This window comes from Sinohyriopsis cumingii, chromosome 2 (genome assembly GCF_028554795.1).
Source record: "Sinohyriopsis cumingii isolate HCF-2022 chromosome 2, ASM2855479v2, whole genome shotgun sequence".
In the NCBI taxonomy this organism is placed as follows: Eukaryota; Metazoa; Mollusca; class Bivalvia; order Unionida; family Unionidae; genus Sinohyriopsis; species Sinohyriopsis cumingii.
The window spans coordinates 101,535,861-101,556,024 of NC_142962.1; the positions used below are offsets into that span (position 1 = coordinate 101,535,861).

The 20,164-nt window shown below is 32.9% G+C and overlaps 1 protein-coding gene across 1 annotated transcript in view; it reads right to left on the reverse strand.

Annotated features, from left to right (window-relative positions):
- The window catches only part of LOC149805492 (uncharacterized), an 82,134-nt gene that overhangs the window by 16,370 nt on the left and 45,600 nt on the right, over nt 1-20,164 (reverse strand). Inside the window, exons 8-11 of the mRNA XM_089950085.1 lie at nt 19,853-19,993; nt 9,897-10,103; nt 6,324-6,439; nt 522-663 (exon numbers count right to left, since the gene is read on the reverse strand). Coding sequence (XP_089806211.1) covers nt 522-663; nt 6,324-6,439; nt 9,897-10,103; nt 19,853-19,993 — 606 coding nt within the window. The remainder of the gene's footprint in view (nt 1-521; nt 664-6,323; nt 6,440-9,896; nt 10,104-19,852; nt 19,994-20,164) is intronic.

A 20,164-nucleotide genomic window follows, 5' to 3' on the forward strand; every position in this document is an offset into this window, starting at 1 on the left:
GTATAGTTCGCTGCTTCGTAATCTGCTGGAGTGGAAGCAGGTAGCATAACAAGCAGAGGACAAGACTAGAGAATCATCAACTTTTGTTGAACAAAACAGAAGTATTTCTGTTAGTGTATGCTCGAACCGTTTTGAAAAGTAAGGCTTATCTTGATAGCTTAGCCTTCTCCAACCACCCCAGCCTAATTTTGAAGGAGCATTGTATGTATAACCTTGCACATAAACTACACCTGCAATTTGCAGCAAGTTCTGTCATGACAAAGTCCTAAAAATACAAGCGATTAAATGGATAGGGCTCCGATGGGGTGGAGTGAGACACAGCTATCAATACAAACTATTTTCTTATTTCAATCCAGTTCTTTGGATATTTTTGTTTCGATAATAAACACGTATTTAACTCCTTACTTAGTTCGTTTGCATTTTTAAATTTAGCTAAAAGACAGCTAACTTTATACCAACCATAACACTTCTCGACACTATTATTGTAAATGAATTAAATAATATTAAAAGTAATTGCATACCTGTCGTATTTTGCTAGTGGCAAGCTCTAGCTGTTTGTATGCCTCTTGTATATCAGCATGTATTCTCTCTTTCGACTTTGACTCTGTATTCATCCTTGCATTAAGAAATCCTAGCACTTCCTTTACGAAAGAGTGCAGCCATCTTTGAATGAATAAAATACAAACCAATGAGTTCATCTGAGATAAGTATCCTATTAAATTTTTGAATGAATATTTGTATGGAAATACTGCCACTAATACTAGGAAAATATTATGTATTCGATTGTGCAAAACTAACCTGAAATATCCTACTTGCTACAGAAATGTAGAGCTCTTATAATTTGCGATATGTTTTTCAATCTTTATTGTACTTTATATATATATATATATATATATATATATATATATGTTAGAAAGAACGAAATGAAAATGGAAAAAAGAGGGAAAGACAAATATACAGGACGAAAGTTAGGAAAGTATCGAGAGAGCATTACATGTGTATACAGTGGTTGATCAAATAATGTATTGACTTACTGATGATGATTATTATGAAAATGATATAGTAGTAGCAGTAGTGGTATTAATAGCAGTAGTAGTTTTTATTTGTAATACACACCACTGGCCCAGGACACATATCCAGAAATCATCCGGTACAAAATATGTTTTAGTGCGTAATAAACGTACGTCGTATTTATTGGAATTATTATACATGAAAGTAATCGTTATTACATTTTTCAAATTAGGTGTGATACAAGTATATATTACGTACTAATCACACAAAATAATTTAAAGAGAACCCTAAAGCCTGCATGGAGCAAATTTTGGGATACTGATCTACAGTCTTCTCTAATCTTTAAGACTTTTATAACAAACCTCGCTAAATTAGTCATCAGAATTTTAAAGAATCATTTTGTACAAATATTCGTAAATTTTTCTAAAGTTGGATCTTTATTTACAAAGGTGGATAAATATTTTCTTCGTAATCCTACATATAGCGCACAAGCACTAATAAAATGAGATTCATCGTCGATATTAACGTTACAAATGTGACAAAATCTTTCTTCATAACAAATAATCCCATATCTCCCGGTGTTACCTCTGATTTGCATGTTCCTCACTCTAAGCGTAGTGATCATAAAATAATATCGCTATCTCCTAAGAATTATAGATATCTTTGACAAATAAATTCTACTGCCAATGACCTAGTGAAACGGTCTTTCCACTGACTTAATCTCGTACAGCAGTTTTGGCTTAAAATGATCTTTACATCTTTAGCTGAACAATCTAAGAAACGTATTAAAATTAAGAATGGAGGCTGCCTTCGTGTCAAACTGACAAAGCAATCTCTAGTTACGTGGATTTGCCCATTACTGAAATACCTTACTTCAGACGAATACCCATAGGCGTTTTATGCTTGCAAAGATAGAGTTTTCTGGCACATATACTAGGCATTTTTGCAAAAAGAAAATCATTATACTTATAATATGATTCAATCTTTACTTCCGCGATACCACTTGTTAAAACTTCTGAGACAGCCATCTCTGTGAAATAGGATCACTCTTGTTTTTTTTCATGTTTATTTTTAATTTCCATTTTAAACAATATGTGTGCAGTCTATTGAGCATATTTTGCAGCATCGATTGGGTAGTGTCAGAAAGACATTTACATCGTCTGTATACAACAGTAAAACCAATTCTAAGGTTTTATCCAAACTCTTCTGTTTCGGTTAGCTATGACGGTCAGATCGTTACAACGTAAATAAAAGAATAAAGGCGATGAAACACATCCTTGTCGTACGCCCCGAGGGAATTCAATGCAATGGCAATACAAATGCTGGTCTTAACTTGCTTTTACATCATTATAACTTGTCTTAATAATTCGAAACATTTTCCACTAATATTTTCAGTAAGTGGCTTTTGTTACAGTAGACCTCTCTTTACCTTATCAAAGGCTTTTTCATAATGCATAAATATTGCATATAATATACACCCTGTATTTTCCTAAACTAATGTCTAGATTGTGAACATATTATCTACAATATAATAATATGCTCTAAACCTGGCTGATCTTTAATCAAACAATTCATTTTTGTCCACCCATATGTTTATCCTATTATTTAAAAGTGCATAAATACTTTCCTTTATGCAGGTAGTAAACACATGCCTCTAAAGATGGAAGATTCATTTGCATCACTTTTCTACATAATTGGTATACTGATAGTCGTTGACCAATATTTTGGCTATAATCCATTAATGAAGAGTTATTAGGTAATATTGTTAATATTGGTGCATTTGTGTTGCAGTACAAATAAAGAAATTGCTTGATAAAGCATATACTCCCACAGCTATGTCATACATCAGTTTACTCAATGCTAGACGAAAAGGTTCCTCAGTGATTATTCTAGAGTATCATGAATTATCTAGAGTGTCATGAATTATTTGAATATTTTCTTTTTCCTAAACAGAACGGGAAATTTTAAATAATTCATAAAACTATTCATTGTAAGTTGCACACGTCATACTGCTTTTTGCAGGAGTACTGAAATTCTTTACAATGCTCCAGAAAGTTGTGTATTTGTAGAGTATAATGTTTTGGGTTCTAAATGATATTGCTTTTGCTCGCTTCTGGTAAGAGATTTTTATGTATTTCTATAGAACTTTAGTCGTCAAGTGATTCAGTTGTACCTTGTATTCTGAAGTGTCTTAGATATAAGGCTATTAAATCTCTGTCGAAACAAGAATGATTTATAGAAAATTTTATTGCTGATGTTACAACCAGGTTTTGCTTTCAATTGATTATTTTCAATGGGTTTACTGAATTACAAAAATACCAGTAATTGTTTCAAAGTAGTCGTTGAGTTTGTTATAGTTGATGTATTTAAATTCGAATCCACAATGAAATAATAAATCCTTGAGATACTAGATAAAAGACAGCCCTTCTTCTTGGTTCCATATATACTTATTTAATACTTTGCCACATAGTTGTACAGCTTTCCGTTCTAATGTGCCCTAGTAGTCAAGGAAAATACAATGGACATAAGTCTAGATTCGCATGTATTATATATGGCTTCTCTACCAAAGGAGGGTATGTTTTTTAAGACACATTATAATCATTATCATATTCATTATTATTTTTGAAATGAGAAGAGAAAACAATCTACAACTCTGATGATAACTATTAAATAAACCATCACTTAAGAGACACTCTTAAGGATCGGAGTGGTCTAAAGCGCTAGCCTTTACCGATCACCGATATCTCACAGCTGTCCATGCGAGTTCGAATCTCGGGTTCGGCAAGTGTGGGTTTGTAAGAAAGCTCCCAGTACCTTCCCATGGGTCAGTGGCTCTTATTCGGGTCTTCACTGGTTCTTCCTCCAACAATCATATTGGCCACCATATAAAGTCTATCTTAAAATGTCATTAAACCCAAACAACAACAACAACTAGCAATTTAATCGCCACCTAAGTGTTAGTCTGTACCTAACATATTTCAGTCGTGTAAGGTACATAAATAAAATGTATTATATGACACATATTAATTCAATTCTTTACAATTTCGACATTTTTTCTTGCGTCCACAAAATCTTCTCAATGTACTCGTGAGTCGTACCGAGAGGCATTCAACAGTAACTATGTTTATGAGCTAAGCACAGTGCTTCTTACGAGGGGTTAAACATCAGTAGGTTATGTACGTCTGCAGTTATGTCATGCTAAGTATTTTGTCCTCTGATATATGCTAGTATACGCCTGTGTAAGAAAAGATGAATAGGAAATCACTCTAGCTCATACACGTAAAAATAAATCGTCTCAACTTGATTTCTCTGCATTTTCATGACTTCGGCTTAAATTTGTGAAAATCTTGTATGTGTTTTGTCACGTATTAATAAAATTTAATTATCTCAGTTTGTAACTGCTTACATGGGAATGCTTCTTTAACTACATGATATGCTTTACAGTCACTAATGAAGAAAAAAAAATCTTAACTTTGTAAATTTTTAATGCCTTTGGTAGGAGCAATATGTATAAATTCAAACGCGCTTTTCTGATATGATTTACTCCGATATAATTCCTGATATTTCTGCTAAAGTTAATTAAGAATGACATTGTCCAAACTTTCCGACTGCATTACCTCCATTGACTTACATCTGATCTCCTGGTGTGTGTGTGATGTCATTTCAGAACGAACCTATTATCCACTATTGAACACGTGACTGCATTGTCTGGACCGTAATTTTAGGTAAGAACGGAAGGTCTTGTTTGAATTTTAAAGAGACAACTCGAAAGGGAAAAAAGCATCTCGGTATATTTGTTTTTAATTTGAATAGAAAGAAGGGAACATAAAACGGTATATTTGTTTTTAATTTGAATAGAAAGAAGGGAACATAAAACGGTATATTTGTTTTTAATTTGAATAGAAAGAAGGGAACATAAAACGGTATATTTGTTTTTAATTTGAATAGAAAGAAGGGAACATAAAACGGTATATTTGTTTTTAATTTGAATAGAAAGAAGGGAACATAAAACGGTATATTTGTTTTTAATTTGAATAGAAAGAAGGGAACATAAAACGGTATATTTGTTTTTAATTTGAATAGAAAGAAGGGAACATAAAACGGTATATTTGTTTTTAATTTGAATAGAAAGAAGGGAACATAAAATATTGATCTACCAATTATACTATGCCCACAAGAGAAATGCCATAAAGAGCTTATGGTTTCTGCTCATTCTCATTGTTCTCATATGCTTAGTTGAAGCGATCTCAAGAAGAAATATTAGAACAATGGTCTTACAATAGGAAAACTGCATATCAATTATATATATATATATATATATATATATATATATATATATATATATATATATATATATATATATATATATACATAACAACCATTTTGATCCGGCAACAGTGCAAAATATGCATGCAGTATAGCCATGTTAGGACTGTTGTTCTTTAATTTATTCTTTCTTTCTTCATTTATTTAACTATTTTTTTAGGTAAATTTGCCCTCACTCAAATACGTAGGAGGAAGTCAAACTCAGATAACAACCAGTGTAAAACTGGTTTATTTACTAGCATAAATGTATTTGGCTCCTAATTAGGCATTGTCAAAGACAAAAGTACAATACATGGACAAGCAAGACACAAAGTAAACACAAAACAGTGTTGAATGTACAACTTAATATAGTACTGGAATCAATACAAGTGTCATTTCTAAGTTGTGGATATCACCCCTTACAATGATGCTAAATATACAAATTGCAATGTTGTTTGTTTTGCTGTCACAAATGTGGATGATATTCTATAACGTGTTATTATGGGCCAGAGGTATGAATTACTAAATAAGTATGTTTATCATTGTGATATTGATGATGATGTTGATGACAATGCAAGAAATATAACAAGCTGTCCTTAGAAATGACAACAACAACAATAACAACAGCAACATCAATAAGAAGGTTATGTCAAACGCGGTTCTTCTATTTAGAGAGTTTTTACATAACAATAAACCATACCTTATCTTGGAACCTTTAGACATACTGTACATAATATAATCAAAAATGTTCAGTTCAATACATATAATCTCACCGTCACTGCCACTTTAACAGTGCTACCTATGTCAAGACATTTATAAACAGCACAACGACTTCAGCAACAACTAAAAAGAAATATGAAATTATTAATAAACTATTAGTAGTATCAACATCATCGTCGTCGTTGTTATAATCATCGTTGTTATTATAGTAGAGATTTTAACGTAAACAAGTGGTCAAAAGCATATTAAAATCAGAACGATCCTGAACAAAACAGAGTTTTACTGACCGGTGCTTATCTCCCAATCGTTTTGCTATTGTACTGGTCATCAGAGTTTCCAGGCTTTTGAACAGCGCCTTGATGTTTTTCGTGAGATTGGCTTTCCACTCTAGAAGCTGTAGCTCCTGCAATTGTTTGTTAAAAAATATAAAGTTTATTTTCTTTTCAAATTTCCAGGAGCTTTATTAAAGTAAATATTTAATAACATACCAAAAACATTTCAAAAGCTAGCGAAAAGATTATGTATGACCTTTTAATAATAATAATAATAATAATAATAATACTTAAAAACATTTACAGAATCTTTCATAAAATCAATAGATCGATATGAAGTTTGACCTTAGTTCAACTTTGTATCAACTTTGTCAGAAAGAAGGTTACATTTCCAACGTTTAGTTTAATGTTTACCTGATTCAGTCTTAATATTACCGTAAGGGAAAGAGAGAGAGAATTAAAGAATAAAAATAATAACAAAAGTGAATTGCTATTCTTTCAGGATTATAACAATTTGGACGAAGAATGTCGATTGTGCACAAAGGAAATACTTTTATTAGCAGCTAGATAAAACGGGGAAGACGTTAAGTTCACTATCAAACCACAGAAGCAGAAAATCAACGAAAGAATGCAAAATGGTGGGGGATTTGATAATTTGTATAGCAATATTCACAGATGCAAATGAGGTGTAATATCATGTTTTATTATGCCAGTTATTTTCCTCTCCGTACAAACACACAGTTACACATACATGTGGGGAGGGTATATTTTTCATACAAGCACAAACTTACTCATAAAGAAGTAGGGAGGGTATAGTATTATTCATGAAAACACACAATTACACATACAGAAGTAGGGATGTATGGTATTTTTCATGGAAACACACAGTTGCACATGCAGAAGTAGGGAGGGTAGGATATTTTCCATGGAAAAACAGATTTACAACAGAAGTGGGTGCTACCTTTCTTCAAACAATCCTTTTCAAGCATACACACAAACAAGCATGCATATGCGGATGTAGCATAGCTATGTAACATCTGAACAGAAAATTAACCATACAAAAGGACTGTAGGGTGTCATATTTTTGCAAACAATCATTATTATATACAAACGCACATAAAGACGTACAAAAGGTAAGTGTAGAATAACGTTTTTCTCGTACAAACACACAATTACACTTACAGTTTTGCTTATGATATGGCATTTCATTCATATAAACACATAATTATACTTACAAATGTGGGTATAGTATAATTTGTTTTTCGTACCAATCGTCTTTTTCATTCAAACATAGAATCACCCATTCAAAGATATTTAGAATATGACACTTGATTAAAACTAACACACAAAGAAACATACAAATTAGAGAAGACTGTTGTATCTAGCCCCAAAATAACAATCACACAAACAGATGAGACGAGAGCATAATAATGTTTTCATTAAAACATACGTAAGTTAGGGTAGAGTATTAGGTATTTTGAAAGAATTCTTTTTATAGAAAAGCACAATTATGCATAAAAATGGTTGTAAAGTATTATGACTTATTTCTCTTCATACAAACACAAACCTTCATATATAACTCCGGATATGGTATAAAATTGCGCTCATACAGGGACATTACATAGAGGCATCAGTCTGCAAACAAAACTAAATTTCTCCAAAACCCTGCTGTAAGGACGCGAAACCTGGACGATGTAAATACATCATAACAAGAAGCTGAACAATTTTCACTTGTGCTTTCTTAGAAAGCTGATGAAGATAATATGGCATTCCATATATTCATACTTTTCTGGTAAAATAACAAAAGAGATGGGAAGGCCATGTCACCAGGATGTCGAACGACCGACTACCAAAGAAGGTCTTCTAGGGTTAGCCGATGGAGAGACAGCAAACGTATAGAGGTCATAATAAACTCTTGAAAGTCGCCCTCAAATAATCCACGAAGCATGTTACTTTTGTTACGATCTCGCACAGGATCGTTCCACCCGTTACAGTCTCATCCATACTGGAACCAAAGAATGTTAGCTAATGACAAGTGCAGAGGCAGTGCAGCAGCGCGAGCAGCATAAATTCTCTAACAGTAGCATGTCCTCGGTTGATCAAAAAGGCTCATGCGGCATCTCGTATCTAGTGTGCCCCAAACAATTCAGATGATACGTTTGCCTGAATGATCAACCACTCAAGTACTCACAGAAATCAAACCAGTTAATGACCAACTCCGAACTCAAAGGAAGAACAACCGAAACACATGCACATACAAATGGAGTGGAAATTATTTTGGTTTATACATGCAAACAGGAAACACACACAAAAAAAGAAAACTAGCTGGAGTCTCAAACTTTTTCAATGCCAAATCATAGGATCTCACATGAAATTGGATAACTGGATCTATTTTGGTTTTCTTTCGCATAAACAAACAAACAAACCACGAATCGAAAGGCATTGGGTAAGTCTATATCTTTTAGTACAAACAAACTGCTACAAATACAAATGGCGGTATAGTATTATACATTTATTCACATTGTTACAACTCTATCGTCATAAACAAAAATCCAAATTAATCCTACAAAATTCTACACAAGTCCAAAACAATATAATGTTCCGAATTCAAGAGTCTTAAATGTACTGGTACGCTAACAATCCTGATGTATCACAATTGCATTGTCCAGAACTCCTTTGAATAATTGTACTATAGTCCCATATTGATATTTTAATCTAATGAGCACTTTGTAATTCCTATGAATATAATCCAAATAAATGTTTTCTCTCAAATAATATATAAACACAACTTTAAATACGTCTGAGGATTCATGTTACAGCAAGAAGTTAGAAAATAAGAATGAAATAATTGTCCAGCCCTTCCAGCTTATATACAAGCATATGACTCGAAAACACAGTTTTCCTCTACTCATTGCATAACAATTTGCAAATACCCCACATTGTAAAAGAACTCACCGGACCAGACCCATCCAATGGGAAATAACTTAATTCTACTAAGAACCAATCTGACTGACCATTAGCTGAGTTAAATTCGCATCAGAATATATGTAGCTACAAGGGTAATATTAAATTGCCATTAGATTCTATAATGTCATCCATAATATGAAATTTTCATACCTTCAAATAGCCTAGAAACAACCACCACCCCCGCACAAAATAAATGTCCCCATCGTGACAAAGTTTTGGTGCTCATAGTATATCGACCCTTAAAATCAGAAATCCCATACAGGGGATTTAATCAATTGACGTGATCGTCTAGGGTCGCCTGATAGATAAAACAATCCAGAGCATCCGCCTAATTTAATAAAACGTAATGAAAGTTCCAAAGTAGATTCTCTATACAGCTGTACCACCCGACGTGTGGAGGTAACACTGGAAAAGACTAAAATATTGCACTATACGTTAGGTGATATTTTCGTAGTGCCAACACTAAATTTAATCCATTCAAAAGATAAAATAAGTTATTGAGCAGTTCAATTATCTTTCGTTCTATATCAATCCACAGGATAATCAGAGACGAATGATTCAACGAACTGTTTATTAACAATTGTCTTTCGCTTTTGATAACAATTAAATACAAAATCTCACCAGCTGCGCGTTAAATTGTACAATCTGCCAGTCTCTCAACTTTCCACAGCATTTGCTTAAGTTTTGTTTTATCTTCTCGAACACAACTTCCTTTTCCCCTTTAGGAACTAGGTCCCATTTGTTGCACACGAAGAAAACGTTGTCTAAGCCCTTTATTTGTTCTTCTGTTAAAGCAGATTTTGCGACTGCCTCAATCAATTTTTTTATCTGAAAAGAAACAGTCTATATTAGATTACATGCATGAGACGTAGCTTAAAATAAAATGTGTCATTATCAGTGTATAAGATCCTGAATGCTTTTGGAGTAAATCTTGCCATCAACTGTTCAGAAGGTTTAAATACGTTTCATGTTATGCGTTTCACACGTTTCTTTTTACCAAATCTTGTTCTGGTCTGGCTAGGTCCTCGGTCATGTAAATTTCAAGATCCTTACCCTTCATATTCTTCATTTGTGCAAACAACTTTGATTTGGTTTAATGGGTTTTTAATTTACAACTAACTGCCTATTTCTATTTTAGATGGTCTTCGAAGTAAATTGCACATTGCAATATCATCTCTACAGATGAAGACATTTACTAGATTGCTGAAAATACCTACCACCGTTTTCCGCAACTCGTCCAGTCCATGCTTCACATTGTCAATATACTCAGGTCATCAAAGCTAACATCCAGTTTTCAGATTCAACGCTTTTTATTATCATATCTTTTGATTCAAGCAGAGACTCTTTTCTCAACAATAAGCTCCTGGTTTACATCAATAAACGTGCTTCATCCATGTTTTGTTTTATATGATTCTTCAAGAAGAAAGGGTTCTTTGGCATTTACTTCTTCAATCAATGTCACCACATATTTACGTTGTGCAATCGCCATACGTACTGTGGCTTTTGCGACTTCGTTGAGCTATGACTCAGTATGTACAAGGCATATGTTAAGATTGGAATAAATACGAAATATTTTTAGATGAAAGTGTAAAAATCGTTCTGAAGAGTATTAATATACACATTAAATAAAACTATGTCATAAAAAGTATTCGCATATATTTATTCGTTTAGTTTCATGTTTATGCAGTTTTTTATTCTGTTTATTAATTTCATCTTTTTTTAATCCTTTTTATATCAAGTACTGCAAGTAAATCGACCAAAAATAAGTGAATGAAGGCTGCTGGTATTGATATTGGTTAATACAGAAATGTTCATTGTATAGTATACAATATCGATTGATCGTTGGTACCACATAAATCTGTTTAGTAAAACGTTTATACATTATATCTGAATGAAAACATATTCGGGGTTCGTTGCCGAGTGCAGCGTTATCCGAAGGTAGTTTATTTTTAGCCGTGGTTGTTTCAAAGTACCGACTTAATTTTTGATGCTGCTGTATGCTCAGAGTACTTGCAGTGTTAAACCCAATTATGTCAGATTCTCTATCTGCTGATTTCAGTATAACCAGAATACTTATAGAATAAATGCTTGCTGCGGTATCATCATACAACTAGTTTTGTCAGGAAGCTGTCCATTTCTATTTCACGGATGGCTTCCATGATAAAACAGAAAGCATGTAAGGTAGCATGTCTTACAGTGATCACAATACAGCCAGACCATGTATTGATTGTGTGGTGAACAATACACACACCAATAACCTTAACAAACAAATAGCCTGCAGTACAAAATATCGTACAGACTGCTCTGTCCAAACAAACCAGGTATTGGTGGTGTGTTGAAAAGGACCTACATTAATAAACATTACGAATGGCTTACTGAAAAAAAGTTGTAAGGAAAAGTATCTTACAGCGGGTTCTGCCCAACTGAACCAGGTATGATTGTAGGTTGAAAAAGACCTACACCAAGAACCTTTACAAACAGTTTCTTGAAAAAAATACAAAATACCTGTAAAGCAAAACTCTAATAGAGAGATCTGTCCAACCAATTAAGGTATTGATTATGTGTTGAAAAAGACCTACACCAGTGGCATTTAAGAGCGACTTCCTGAACAAACGAAAGCTTGTAAGGCAAAATATCTTACATCGGCCTCTGATTGAATGTTGAAAAAGACTTATTCCAATAATCTTAAATGAAGCAATCTTTACCTGTATAGGTATGTGAAAGATAAAAAATTGCATTCTTTCTTGTTATCGGTTTAATGTGATAAAATAGTCTTAGATATATGATGTATTCTAAATTTTACATAGAGTTAGACCGATGTTAAATACTGCCATGTTTTGAGATAAACATTAGTCTGTTTCAAAATGGCAATTTTTATAGCAGAAGAGACAAGTTGAATCAATGTATACGTTGCATGTAGTGCAAGATGAGTTATCTGTAATTTTTTATATTCCAGTGAGTTTATTCTTCTTGGACCCAAATCAATGAATATCGTTTTTGGATAGAAACAATATATAAATAAATTAGATTTTCTGACATCTATACAGATCACCCAAAATCAATTTAGATAATTACTTATTATCAATGTTTGATACTGCAGGCCATACTGTTAATTCACCGTCTGGATAATATCTAGTAAGTAAGTTCAAATTCTAATATTATATTGTTATGTATATTTAATTTAATTTATATTTGATTTAATTTAATTTTTATATTTTTTACATGTCAAAGTAATGGAATATTTTAACTGGAATTTGACATTTTTTAGAAATTTGTTTGACCTGATTGTTTTGTCGTAAACACCGAACGTTGTATCGAAATGCTGACCTAGTTCATGACCTTGATTCAAAATTGGTAACCGTTCTAATAAACAACTTTTTTTTCTTGTTTCAAAGGGCCATTCGTGAAACTGAAGCCACTGAAGTACCTGTCTGTTATTTCATTAAAATGGAATTCATATGAGAAAATGGAGACCTCCCGACGTACCTGCTGGTGACGAGTGGTCAGTGAACTATCAAATTGTAGTTCCAAAATCTTACAGAGAAGAAATACTTAGTCTGGCCCATGAAACTTCTTTGGCTGGTCATGTAGAGATTAATAAGACATATCACAAGATCTTGACTCACTTCTATTGGCCAAAAATCAAAAGTGATGTTTGTAAATACTGTAGGTCTTGTCATATTTGTCAAATGGTAGGAAAACCCATTCAGATGATACCTAAGGCTCATCTACAACCTATTCCTACATTTGACGAACCATTTAATAGAATTATGGTAGATTGTGTTGGTCCTTTACCTAAGACCAAGTCAGGTTACCGGTAGATTGCGTTGGTCCCTTACCTGAGACCAAGTCAGGCAACCAATACTTGTGGACCATAATGTGTGCTTTATTAAGGTTTCCAGAAGCTATTCCTTTGAGGAATATTAAAACTTTGATAAAGTTTTTTTTTACTCAATTTGGCTTTTCCAAATCTGTCCAATCGGGTCAAGTGTCAGATTTTAGGTCTGGAACTTTTCAGCCTATTATGCTTGAATTTGGCATTCAGCAATTCAAGTCAAAAGTCAAATTATGTTTTGACAGAACTACAATGGAGAGAAATTTTGAGTCTGGTAATAGAGTTTTGTCTCTCTTGCTCATTCTTCAAAATTTTCTTCAGATTAGATATTACGGCCCTTACAAAGTCATGAAGAAAATTAATGGGTTAAATTATAATATTAGTGCTCCTAGAATCTACCTTAATTATAGGAATACCAGTATATTGAAAGAGATAGCCAGGTTAAACATAAATTATTTTGTTGTACTTGTCCCACTCAGTGAAGATTTAAGTGAAGGAATATCATCGGATTCAACTCATATTTGAGTGACAAATCTTCGGAATTCAGAAATTATGAAGGATCTGGACCAGAAACAATCACAAGAAAGAAATAAACTTAAAAAGATATTATTTGAATATGAGCACTTATTTCCAGATGTTCCTACAAGAACAAACAAAATTTTCCATGACGTTGTAAATTTCAAACCTGTGAAACAACACCTGTATAGGATGAACCCTCTCAAACAGGAATACTTCAAAAAAGAAATTCAGTATTTGCTGGAGAATGATTTTATAGAGCACAGTAAAAGTGACTGGAGTTCACTATGCATACTTGTTCCAAAAACCAGATACAACTTTCCGTATGTGCACTGATTGTAGGAAGGTGAATAGTGTAATGAAAACTGATTCATTTCCATGTCCAAAAATGGATGACTATTGATAAAATCAGAAATGCCAAGTATGTCACCAAATTTGACCTTCTGAACGGGTTTTGGCAAATTCCGTTAACGGAAAGAGCAAAGGGAATTTCGGCATTTGTGACTCCAGATGGACTTTATCAATGTAAAGTAATGCCGTTTGGGGTGAAAGTGTCGCCAAGTACTTTTCAAGGTCTCATGAATATGATCACCTCTAGTCTAGATAATTGTGATGCTTACATCGATGATGTCATCATCTACAATGACACCTGGAAAGAACATTTAGCAACAATTCGCAAATTCTTTGACATACTCACAGATGCAAGTTTGACAATTAATTTATCCAAAATTGAGTTATGCCGTGTTAGTGTAACTTTTTTAGGACATATCGTAGGACACGGACAAGTTAAACCAATAGATGCTAAGATCAATGCTATCTCTGAATTCCCTGTGCCTGTCAGTAAAAAGCAAGTAATGCAATTTTTAGGTATGGCAGGATACTATCGGAAATTTTGTTCCAATTTTTCTTTAATTGGTGAACCCTTGACAAATTTATTTAGTAAGAAAAACATGTTCCTTTGGACTGGAAAATGTCAGGAGGCTTTTGATCAATTAAAGCCATACTTAAAAGCGCGCCAGTTGTTATAGCTCCAAATTTTAGCCAATCATTTAAACTGTCTGTTGATGCAAGTGATGTTGGGGTTGGATCAGTTTTGATTCAAGACGATGAAAATGGTGTTGATCATCGAGTGTGCTATTTTTCTAAGAAAATAAATAAGCATCAAAGAAATTATTCAACAATCGAAAAGGAATGTTTGGCTTTGATATTGGCATAACAACATTTCGAAGTTTACATTAGTTCAGCTCCTTCTCGATTATTGTGTTTAGTGACCACAAACCCTTACTTTCATTGGCAAGATGAAAAATAAAAATAAAAGCCTATTAAGGTAAAGTTTGTTGTTACAGGAATATGATATTGACATCAGGCACATTAAGGGAAAAGATAATTTAATAGCAGATGCACTTTACCGTGTATAGAAATGTATTACTTCATCTACACTTTGCATAATTCATAAGAATTCTTCTTATGTTTTTTTTAACCTCATGTGTAATTAATCTATGGTAAAGAGAATGCTTTATCATATAAATCTTCCTTTTTTCTTTATGGGGGACGAGTTATGGATATTTGATTTAATTTATGTTTGATTTAATTTAGTTTTAAAATATTTGTATTACCTGTTCAAGTAATGAAACTGTGTTTACTGGAATTTGATATTCACCAGAAATTAGTTTGACCTTATTGTTTTATCGTAAATACCGAACTTTGTATCTAAACGCTGACCTAATGCCTGACCTTGATTCCAAATTAGTAACAAATTTTGTTGTGACCAGTTTGGAGATAGTTTTAATTTCTTTTCAAATTATTTGGATTCTTAAAGGATTAATTCGTTTTCCTGGAAACATGTTAGTGCTCATACATAATTCTTGGACAAAGACATTTTTTAAAATTTTATTCGGAATTCAAATACCGGGATATATTATCTGTGGAACAAAAAAGAAGTGTAGACACAACAGCATTATACTAGCTATATAGCATACGTCATCGCCTTCCATTTTGGATTTTCGTCGGGCCTCGAAATCAAATTTTATTAGAACATTTTATTATTAGGACTCTTAATATAATGATTCTTAGATTATTCTTGGATTATATTTGGATTTGATTCTAAAAACCATATGTTCTTTTCCTCATTTTTACATTGTTTTTCCAGGGAAATAAATTATTTTTTAAATTTAACAAAGCTTGTTATCTTTGCTTATTCTTTGTTACTGTTTATTAGAGCCTAAACACATAACAATATATGTGGATGTAAATTTACTGTATTTGGTCACTTTTTTTGTTAACGGTATGAGTCAGAAGCACATTCTCAAGAACTGGTTTGGTCACTCCAAATCAGCTTTAAAGCAATTTACCTAAAATGTTTTGGGGCAGTTTTACTTTTAAACGATAACCTATATTATTTAGCTGGGTTATTTTACTTTTCATAGAATGTTACTGTCACACTTACATGATAAAAAAGGAGATTCTACTTCAAAGAGCAAAGAATCTGATAATCTAGTTTTAAAAAGGTCATAGAGGAGGAAGTAATGAAGATGAAAACAATCAGAGCTAATGCAATAAACCAAAAGGAAAACAAAGAAATGTAAAGAAATCGCAAGACTGAATGCGCCTGAACGAAAAATGGATCAAGGTGCAGAGAAATTTTGGAAGAAGGATCATCTTGACTTGATCCCTGAGGAAGAAGACAAGAAAATGAAGGTTACTGTCACACTTACATGATAAAAAAAGAGATTCTACTTCAAAGAGAAAAGGGTCGGATAATCTGGGCTAATGAAATAAACGAAGAAGAAAACATAAAGAAATATAAAGAAACCGCAAGACTGAATGCGCCTGAACGAAAACACGATCAAGGTGCAGTGAAATTTTGGAAGGGTCATCCTGACTGGATCCTTGAGGAAGAAGAAAAGAAAATGAAGGTGAAGTTCCTTGACTATATAAAGAATTAGTAGACAAAATGGAGGTCAGGCAAAAAGGATCAGAAGAAGAAAACAAAACGGCCATATTCTGTGCTACCCAGCTCTCTAGTAAAGATACCATATCATTATTAACAAAAAATATGTGTGTGTGTGTCTGTGTCTTTGTGTTTGTTTATGTTCACAATTCAAACGTAAAAGCCTTTAGCATTACCTATACCCTTAGACCCAATAAACCCTTTTGACCCCTTCAACCTTTCTTGAGGCTATAAACCTTTCTGAGCCTATATAGCCCCTGCGTATTAACATTATGGACACATTTAACATAGAATTTCCCATACTTACTTAGAGTAGCGCGTATTTAGGTCAACTTGAACACTGTTACTCAGTCACCGCCTAGCTGAAGTCAGCCACTTGTAACATAAGTATCGTTCAGAGGTTATAAACCCTCTTGCGGCTCTAGGGTCCAATTTGAGTTTATAGGGTCCATGCATGTTAACTTTCCATTTAAAGCCATAGAGAATCCCTCATGCTATTTTCCCGTTTGAGGCTCTTGGGCCACATTTGAGACTATTTACCCGCATATTACTGCTTATGTTGGGTTGCATTATGTATTGATCTGTTCTGCCCTTATTCTAATTGTTTGATTTACGTGGGTCTAAAGAGTTAGTAAGGCTTCATGAAGATAATATATGTTGAACTATGGCTAAATAGGAATCGGGTATGTAATTATGGAGCAAATGGTATGGCGTTTTGCAAAAGCCGCACTGGTAAAGTGCTAATGAATTATTAATATGATAGATAACTTAGAAACATCGTTGTGTCAGGAAACATTCTGGATAGGGTTTTGCTTGACTTGTGAATATAAATTGTATTGTGCATGAAATGACCAAAGTTACACCAGGACCTTGCAAGGTGAAGTATGGGATACTTAAAAAATTTAAATGTATGCTATTTTCCAAAAATTGTTTTACATTCTTTTTAATAAAATTTAATAGGTTGCATTATATTTATCCAAATATTGTGACTTTTTGTAAAACAAGCCTCTTAAAAGTTGGGAAAATACGGAAAGAGAATATGGAAAGAGATTCTAATTTTTTGGTGAAATTCTGGCATAGATCATAGAAGTTACAAAAAGAAGCTAGCTACAGTCTCATATGTTGATTTTGTCTTTCAGTACAACTTTGCCATGCTCATAATAGCCTATGGCACTTAATACATATATTATTTTGCTGCAAAGATTTACATACTGATGAAACCATAAGGGAAGGAAGAGTGTTTCGGATGTGGCTCTTCGCGCACAACTGTGCAGTCATGTTTGTTGCCCTTAATGCATCGATAATTTGTTTGTTATATGAGTAACATAACTGTAGACAGATGCATTATATTTAGAACAGGTTGTACAATCTATGTTAGCTTGTGCTGGTTAACTACATACCAGATATTATATTTCCAGATACACCGCGCATATATCCCTATGGGTCTCGACTACCACCTGCAGGAATGTAATTATTAGGTTAATATTATTTCCATTGATCATTCTTTTGAATACATATATATATATATATATATATATATATATATATATATATATATATATATATATATATATATATATATATATATATATATGCGTGTGTATGTGTGTTTTCAGATTGTTGTATTATTTGCTAGATATTTACTTCTGATCTGGATGATAATTCATTTGTCATCATTAAAAAGCAATAAAAGCTTAACTTAAATTTCGCTACTTTTAAGAGATTTCATGGGAGACATTTTTTTCGCAATTGATTGTGGGATTTGATGAATTTGATAGGTGTTATAATACAAAACAAGAAATTTTGTGAAATTATGAAATTTAAATTAAACAATACCAGCAAACGTTTATTAATCTCCTGCAAAAAGTGAGAAAAAAAATCAACTTTGATAGTGATTTTAAAACTCACTGTGAATTTATTAATTAGCTAGGAGTACCACATTAAAGCAGGGTTCAGAATAATGTGCATGACGTGTGCATCAAGAAATATTAACTTGAAACTTGAATTCCGCTGTAAAATATACAATTTAAACATAGGCAAGACGTGACTTTATGGCCCAATCGTGATGAGGATATGAAATTATTTTGGTAAAAATTTACATAGAGTCAATAAAAAGCGGAATTGTCTTCAATTGCGCATGTGTCTATGTGCTGAAGGTAAACCGGTTCAATCGGGCGGACGGCATAACATTTTAAAAGAGTAGGATCATTTCGATGCTATGTTCGTCAGGTACTCCTAATATAACGTAAACAATGAATACCCCATTTATAAAACAAAGCAAGTTTTCATGAATTATACTGTTTAAAGTGACATTCTTGCATGATTTTCTTGTATCTGGTTATTTCCTAGCACATGTGTTCTGATTAAGCGGGGTCGTGGAAGTACCTTATTTGCAACTGGTTGAATTCCTTGATTTACCTTATAAATGTTATTGGTTATATCTAAATTTGTAGAAAGAATATCGTTAACTGCTTCGACAAGGATCCTTCCTAAACTTCGATTAATCATCTACCTCATTTTTTATTCACCAGCCACTTTAATCTGGGTTACATGTTTCATTAATTCATATTTATGTATGTTTCTAAAAACTTAATCAGTAAAACATACGCACTTACACCAAAGCAAAATAAAGACTCTTCATAACAAGTGTAAAAAGGGGAACTAACTCACTCTTGACCAAAACAACAATCAAAAAAATACATGCATAGTTATCGGTTTACCATTTGGAAGCAGAGTTATTGTTTTTTTTTTTTTAAAAAAAAATCTTGATTCCTTGCCATTTTCTTCGATGTTAACAAGGACTGAAGACTTTCTATAAGAAATTTACCATCACGATACTATTCGACCATTAATAAGTAATAGGTGGTTTTAAAATACAGATTACGAGCCGATATACATGTAGATATACATGTAAGGAAAATTCACAATGCTTCACATTCAGAATTTAATTATAGGTTTCCTGTTACATAAAAAAACAATAAATTGGGGATTACCACGTACTGAGGCTTTGGAAAGTGATCATGCATTGCAAATGTCAAATCTATGACATTTGATTTATATGCATGCCATAGACTAACCCACTTCACAAGCTGACCTTGTCATCATATTTGGTTGTACAGTGTACGCGCCATTGATAGGCCTATTGTACATTGTCATAACTTGATATCATATATATATATATATATATATATATATATATATATATATATATATATATATATATATATATATATATATATATATATACACAAGACTTTACAAACAAAACACAAATACCCCGGAATCTAGAACTCCGCCGGCACGGCTGCTGTCAATGATGAAGATATACCCTGCAGAGTTGGGAACATACTCAGCAACCTTCTTTGTCAAAGCATCTCTCTCGCCGATTCCAGGTGTGTCGACAAGAACAACATTTTCCTAAAGAAACAGTAATAATGTAGCGGGATCAACAGTGCAATCATATTATAATTATATACGTATAATACCTAGTGGTTCCATTAAGGTCCTTTATGGAACAATCATCGACATTTGAAATGTCTTTAAAAGTTTAAAAGTTTTAGTGTGTCATTCACATTTACACAATTTCGG